Source organism: Triplophysa rosa, linkage group LG10, assembly GCF_024868665.1.
Source record: "Triplophysa rosa linkage group LG10, Trosa_1v2, whole genome shotgun sequence".
Taxonomy (NCBI): domain Eukaryota; kingdom Metazoa; phylum Chordata; class Actinopteri; order Cypriniformes; family Nemacheilidae; genus Triplophysa; species Triplophysa rosa.
The window spans coordinates 570,985-578,670 of record NC_079899.1 but is presented as its reverse complement, the minus strand read 5'-3'; the positions used below and the strand labels follow the sequence as shown (position 1 = coordinate 578,670).

At 49.9% G+C, this 7,686-nt stretch overlaps 1 protein-coding gene across 1 annotated transcript in view; it reads left to right on the top strand.

Moving 5' to 3' along the window:
* The window catches only part of LOC130560269 (solute carrier family 2, facilitated glucose transporter member 9-like), a 35,750-nt gene extending 31,453 nt beyond the window's left edge, over positions 1-4,297 (top strand). Inside the window, exons 6-7 of the mRNA XM_057343937.1 lie at positions 3,697-3,824; positions 3,951-4,297. Coding sequence (XP_057199920.1) covers positions 3,697-3,824; positions 3,951-4,187 — 365 coding nt within the window. The 3' untranslated portion in view covers positions 4,188-4,297. The remainder of the gene's footprint in view (positions 1-3,696; positions 3,825-3,950) is intronic.
* The last annotated feature ends 3,389 nt before the right edge of the window (positions 4,298-7,686 follow it).

Below are 7,686 nucleotides of genomic sequence, written 5' to 3'. Positions count from 1 at the left end.
CCCGGTCAGTGTTGAACTGCCTGAGATCAGACAGTCAGCGGTCCCCCTGTAACAAGAGGCTCCTGGGATTCATGGCATCCTCGGCGGGGGTGGCCCCCCCTCGGGTCGATGCACATACGACCGCTCCAACACTGGCTGCAGAGTCAAGTTCCTTGGAGAGCGTGGCACACCGGCAGCAGGCGTTGGTCACACGCTTTTCTGCCGACACACCCTAAGGGGTGCCGTGTGCAACGGGCGAGCAGTGTCGGGGCGGTGGACGGGCCCCCGCCTGCGTTGGCATTCAACTGCCTAGAGTTGTGGGTTGTGCTACTTGCATTGAGGAACTTCCTCTCGTGCAGGGAAGCACGTGCTGGCCCGGTCGGACAGCACAGCTGCTGTGGCGTATTCTTCACTCACAGCAGCTAACATGACTCGCCCGACGCCTCCTCCTCTAGAGTCAGCAGGTGATCAGCTCCCTGCGAGCCACTCACATCCCGGGCGTCCTGAACCAGACAGCCGATGTGCTCTCTCGTCAGTTGACACCTTGCGGAGAGTGGCGACTCCCTCCCCGCGCAGCCGGCTCATTTGGGGGCAGTTTGGCCAGGCACAGGTGGTCCTGTTACCTCCCCGAACTCCTCCCATTGTCCGCTTGAGTACTCCCTGTCCGAGGACCCTCGGCACGGATGCCCTTGCGCACAGCTGGCCGCGGGACAAGCGGAAGTACGCTTCCCCCCAGTGAGCCTCATTGCACAGGGCCTGTGCAAGGCCAGGGAAGAGGAGTGGTCAAGTGGTACTAGTTACGCCCCTTCGGCCTAACCAGGACTTGGTTCTCGGAGCTGAGGCTCTGACAACAACTCCCCCCTGGCCGCTCCCCCTGGCGAACAGCTTCCCCAGGGGAAGGGGCACGTTACGGCATCCCAGGCAAAACCTGGTCTCCATGTCTGGACGGGACGAGGAGATCCTGAGTGACCCACCCGCGGAGTTGCTCGGTCGGGTACGAGCTGTCCCGTCCTCAAGAGAGCGGGGGAGTAACCTCTCCCCCTCCACACTGGGAATGTATGTAGCCGCTATGGCCTCTCATCATGACCCAAGTGCTGGGTAGCCTCTGGGACAGCACGGCCTGGTCATTAGGTTCCTAAGGGGCGCGAGAGGGTGACCACCTTTCCGCGATCCGTACCCTCTTGCGACCTAGGTGGCGGGCCCCAAGAGGCCCCACCCCCTTCGAGCCTCTCGGGATTGCTGCTCTTTCTCAGTCTTGATAAAGACGGTTTTCCGCATGGCGCTCACCTCCAAGAGGGTAGGGGATCTGCAAGCACCCTCCGTGTCCACAGATTGCCTAGAACTCGGGGCCGGGATTCTCACGTTTTCTTGAGACCCCGCCCCGGCTACGTGCCCATGGTTCCCACCACTCTCTTGAGAGACCAGGTGGTGAACCTGCAGGCGCTCCCCACCGGGGAGGAAGACCCAACCTATCCGTGCTGTGTCCAGTACGTGCACGGCGCCTCTACTTGGACCACACGCAGAGCACAGAAGCTCTGAGCAGCTCTTTGTCTGTTTCGGAGGTCAGCAGGAGGGCTGTCTCCAAACAGGGGCTGGCGCACTGGATTGTGGATGCCCTCGTTAGGGCATACCGATTTCTTTTCCTGCCCGTTGGGGGTGAGGCTCACCCCTCGTGGCTGGCTCAGGGCGCCTCCCTGGCAGACATCTGCGGAGCTGCGGGTTGGGCTATGCCCAACAACTCCGTGAGGTTCTAATACCTACGCGCGGAACCGGTGTCAGCCCGCATTCTGGCAAGGTGTGGGACCGGCAGCCGGTAGGGCATACGCCTGCGGAAGCCCTTCCCCCTCCGGGGGGAGCAGTGGCGATCCCGCCTCACTTCTTTCCCCTCGGGTAAAGAACAGGCATTCCATCCATCACTAAGCACCCTTCCAGGGGACAGGCTGGGCAGAGCAGCCCTGCCCCTTTAGGCCGGGGAACAGTTGAGTTATCTCCCACATAGCTCTAACCGGACCTAGTGCTCCAGACGTGGTAACCCCCCCTCCGTGGGCTGTTCCGTCTGATATATCCTCATGAATGGTTCCCACCTTGGCAACCCATGACCTCCCCAGGTGGACTCCCACCTTGCGGTTAACTCCTGCAGTCCGCACATTCCTCCCATGAGTTCTCCCCTGATGGTGAGACCATGTGGTGTCTCCAGTAATTCATCCCTCTAATTCATCCCTACGGTAGGTAGTGGCCTCTGCAGCGTTTTTCCCCCCCAGGGGGGAATAATGCTTACCCAGTGGCCCGTACGGTGCCGGGCGGCTTCTCGCCATTTAGAGAATCAGGCCTCCGCCCGTGACGGCCGGCGTTAGGGGGCTTCCCAACTTTTTGTGGAAAGCTCTGGGTCCCCCTTCCTCTCCACTGGAAGGTCATAATTTCGCGTTAGCGTGTTCGTCTGACTCGCCCAGGCCAGTCAACGTCGCTCCGCAGAGATTGTGACGCGGCTCAGTGCTGTGGCGTTTTCCATAGGAACCCCATTCTGTCGGTTCGACACAACGTCGAGAGACCGACAGAAAGGGAACGTCTTGGTTACGGATGTAACCTCGGTTCCCTGATGGAGGGAACGAGACGTTGTGTCCCTCATGCCACAACACTGGCCGCCCACCCCAGCGGTCGGGGGAGGATGCTTAGGCTCCTCAGACCAAAGGTGAATGAATGAGCACGCCGGCTTCCCTCTTATACCCGGACATCCGGGGAGGAGCCCGGCATGCAAATTTCATTCGCCAATTTTCATTGGCCTTTTCTAAATACTCAGAAGATGATACGTTCTCAAGACAAACCCCATTCTGTCGGTTCGACACAACGTCTCGTTCCCTCCATCAGAGAACCGAGGTTACATCCGTAACCAAGACGTTCTTCCCCCTACAAATCGTGACATCTTCGTTCCTATTTTGTTATCTATATACTATTCCCTCTGTCCTTGTTGTTTTACCCCCTCGTGGGTTTTTGTTTTGTGTTTTATTTAAATAAATCATTTTTTGTGTCAAGCTGCCTGCGCTTGGGTTCTCTCCTTGTCCAATCCCTGACAGAAATGGTTGAACACCATGTTGTGATGAAACAAGAGTTGAACTATGGCAGCTGAGAAGGCCATTCTTTGTGTTCTTTTTGAAGTATTTTTGAAACCTGATGAAATCGGTATAAATACGTGTTGAATACTGCAAAATACATGTCTTCTAATATCTTCAATTGTTGTGTATACCGTGCTGCAGCGGACACATTTGTAAACGACTTTCCTTGGATCCATTGTGCGAGGTGTCTCTTTAATACTACGTGGGTTATATACTGTATACATGTTGCTGCTGATAGGGCTGACATTCTTGACACACCCACCAAACAAGAGAAACCGTAGCAAAATGTTGCGCACCGGTTTGAGCTTGAACGTGCCCGAGGACTATGAGAACAGCTGGTTTAGAGTGAGGATAACACCACTGGAGTTAAACAGCATTTTACCTTAAAATTAGTTGTTTCGCGTTCTGCTTAAGAAATCAAGTTATACTTCTGGCATGGCATGAGGGTGTTAAAATTTACTTATTGGGGTGAGAATTTTCATATTTGTGCCAACTGTAAAGATGGTATGTCTTGTAAATGTAACTAATGAATTGACTTTGCAATATTCATATAGCACAATTAATATCTTTAAGTCAATTGCATTTAATAAATGCATGTCTTGTGCAGCTGGTGTCCCGTTCCTCATGACAGGAGAGCTGTTTAAACAGTCTCATCGACCTTCTGCATACATTGTTGGAGGATCTCTCAACTGGATGTCAAACTTTGCCGTAGGCTTTGTTTTTCCATTCCTACAGGTAGGCCCAAGAATCTTGTAGAATATGTTCCTATACCGTTAGTATAATACAGCTAGTAAGAAAATGAGAATGAGATTTAATTTGTTTCTGTACATGGAAAGTTAGTAAAAAAATGTTTTTTTTCAGATGTCAGCTGGTGCTTTCTGTTACCTGGTGTTCTGTGTCATGTGTGTGGGCGTGGCAGTGTATGTCTACTTCATTATCCCTGAGACAAAGAACAAAACTTTTGTGGAGATCAGTCAGATGTTTGCCTCAAGAAATGGTTGTGAAATTGAAAACCAAGCCCTGACTTTTGCTGACCATCTCAGTCTAAAAAAGATGAATGGCTATGGAACAGTGGTACCTGCAGATGTGGAGAAATAATGATAAAGCAGGGACAATATTTTAATCTTTGATCAGGGCTGGGTTTCCCGAAATTTACGTAAGGCTATGTCATTCTTAAGTTATACCATAAGAGTGGTAGCGATATATTCTTAAGAAAGACGTAGTGGTACAAAGGTTTCGGGAAACCCAGCCCTGGTGCTACAAAAGATTGTTGCTCATTGGGCATCGACAATGTGATTTTCTTGTGATTTGTGTGCTGACCAGCCTAATATAGCAGTACTGGCACAACCTGAGTCAACTTGAAATGGGGTTATCTGTTTGTCTGATCAGTTGAAGACGGGGTAATGTTTGAAGAGTCTGAAAACTTTTAAATACTTGAATCTTGAAAAGATTGAAATTTGCCATTGTGCTCTTAAGCCAGCCACTGGCTTTAGGTAGCGCCAGTGTGTTTTTTATATTAAATCACTTTGAACTAGAAAACATCTGGTTAATGACAAATAAACAAAGAATGTTTAAGTGATTTATAAGGTTTTTGGACTAGACAAGTATATCATACAGTAGTTAAACTATTGTTACATAAGTATTTAAAGCTATCAATGAAATGTAGCACAACAAAATAATATATTCTGATATAGCATATGAGCAATTCCATGCAAATTTCAACTTTACGATGAAAAAAGTTTTAACCAAAGGTTTTTTACTATACTAACAGCACAGATGTCAAAATTCTGTAATTTTAAATAGCCATATGAAATCACTCTTAAAGTTTTAGAAGCATTATCTTTATTTTTAGTGCATGATTTTCTATAGTCCGATAAAAGTCATTTTCAGGATTGTCGCATCTATAGCGGTACATATTCCTCATAAATGGACACATGAAAATTAAAATAAAGTAACTATTCCATGTTCCATGAAGAGACATCCCTTCTTCATCCTACAAGGTATGTAGTCTCTTAAAAACGATAACGCATATTAATTTACCTTTTTAAAACAGAAAACTTTTGCATAGACACATTTTTTTTCTGATGTTTAGACTCTATCAGCAAGATGCAGAAACATTTAAACCAATGGTTCACTATATATACTGTATGTCACATCTATAACACAAAATGTCACTTCCCATATCATATATAAAATAATTGTATTAACAAAGGAGGGAAAAGTATGTAAAATATATAAAAAGCAGGCTACATATGTAAATGAATGTAAAAGTACATTGAAAATAAACACACTCTGTACTGTACTGTTCTCGTCTATACAATTACACAATTACTCTACTATTATGTGTTTTAATTTGTTGTCCAAAAACGTCTTTCGAAAGCCCCATGTTTTGTTTGAATATTAAAACAAATGTTTATTTAAAGTTGTATGTCATGTGACTATTTATTTATAGCTGTTGTGTATTTATTTCAATACCACAGTGTGATGTGTGCAGAAAAGCAGCAGATGGCGTGCAGTATGTATACATGACCAAGTCATTCTAAAAACACTACAAACATTCTATACATATGTTTGCTTTACAATGAAACAAACATAACATTATATTAAATATATCGTCTTGGTTACGGATGTAACCTCGGTTCCCTGATGGAGGGAACGAGACATTGTGTCGAGCTGACAGATGGGGTTCGTCCCTGAGAACCAATCGCTTCAGACTTCTTAGAAAAGGCCAATGAAATTGGCGAATGAAATTTGCATGCCGGACTCCGCCCCCGGATATCCGGGTATAAAAGGGAGACGGCGTGCTGCATTCATTCACCTTTTGGTCTGAGGAGCCTGAGACCTCTCACGACTGCTGCAGTGGGCAGCACATGTTGTGGCAAGAAGGACACAACGTCTCGTTCCCTCCATCAGGGAACTGAGGTTACATCCATAACCAAGACGTTCCCTTTCTGTCGGTCTCTCGATGTTGTGTCGAGCCGACAGATGGGGTTCCTATGGAAAATCACCACAACACTGTGCCCTGTCACAATCTCTAGCGAAGCGATGGTGACTGGCCTGGGCGTGTCAGCCGTGAGCTCTACCGCAAAAAAAAATCTTTGAGAAGAGCACCAGGATGAGAAGAGGCACCACTTACAGGCGTATAGCCGCCTAGAGGCCAGGGCCCTAGCCTGAGTGATGGTCCTAACCGCCGAAGGGGGTAGGCCACTCAGGATCTCCTCATCTCGTCCAGGGGCCAGACATGGAGGTTCCAGAGGTCTGGCCTGGGATGCCATAACGTGCCCTTCCCCTGGGAAAGCAGGCTTCGTCAGTGGAATCGGCCAGGGGGGAGCTGTCGTCAAGAGCATTAGCTCCGAGAACCAAGTCCGGTTGGGCCAGTATGGTGCAACTAGTACACTTGATGCTCCTCTTCCCTGACCTTGCACAGGGTCTGTGCAATGAGGCTCACTGGGGTGAAGGCGTACTTCCGCTTGTCCCACGGCCAGCTGTGCGCTAGAGCATCCGTGCTGAGGTGGGCCTCAAATGGGAGTACCTAGCGGGCAATGGGTGGTGTCCAGGGAGGCGAACAGGTCTACCTGAGCCCGCCCGAACTGTACCCAATGAGCTGGACTGCGCGGGGGTGGAGTCGCCACTCTCCGCCAGGCGTCAACTGACGAGAGAGCGCATCGGCTGTCTGGTTCAGGTCGCCTGGGATATGTGTGGCTCGCAGGGATCTGCTCACCTTCGGACTCCACAGGAGGAGGCTTCGGGCGAGTCGTGTTAGCTGCCGTGAGCGAACGCCACCCTGGCGGTTGATATACGCTATGGCAGTTGTGCTGTCCGACCGGACCAGCACGTGCTTGTCCTGCACGAGAGGTTGTAGCCCCTTCAGTGCAAGTAGCACATCCAACAACTCTAGGCAAATCAACCTGAGGGGTATCACCACTGCCGAGGATGCCATGTGCCCAGGAGCCTCTGAATTTGGTCCCAATCGATCTAGGTGCCGAAGCACTAGGTCCCTGTGTGTACATAACAGATCTCACGAGTGTGTCAAATAAGCCAGTCGTCGAGATAGTTTAGTACCCGCACACCTCTCTCCCTGAGGGGAGTGAGGGCGGCATCCACGATCTTCGTGAAGACTCGTGGGGACAGGGACAGACTGAAAGGGAGGACTCTGTACTAATATGCCTGACCCTTGAAAGCGAACCGTAGGAACCGGCGATGACGAGGGAGAATCGAGACATGAGAGTAAGCGTACTTCAGGTCGATTGCCATGAATCCATCTTGACATCTGATAGATGCCAGGATGTGCTTCTGGGTGAGCATCCTGAACGGCAGCTTGAGTAGGTACCTGTTCAGGGTACGCAGATCTAGCGACCCCCGCTTTTTTGGGGACGATGAAGTACGGGCTGTGAAACCCGTTGAACATCTCGGCTAGAGGGACGAGCACGATCGCTTCCTCTCCAGAGGGGTGGCGACCTCGGCCCGAAGCACAGGAGCATCCTTGCCTCTGACTGAGGTTGAGAGGATTTCCCGAAACTTGGGCGGGCATCTGGGGAGTTGGATCGCGTAGCCGAGACGGACCGTATCCCGTAGTCACCGTGACGGTTTGGGAAGC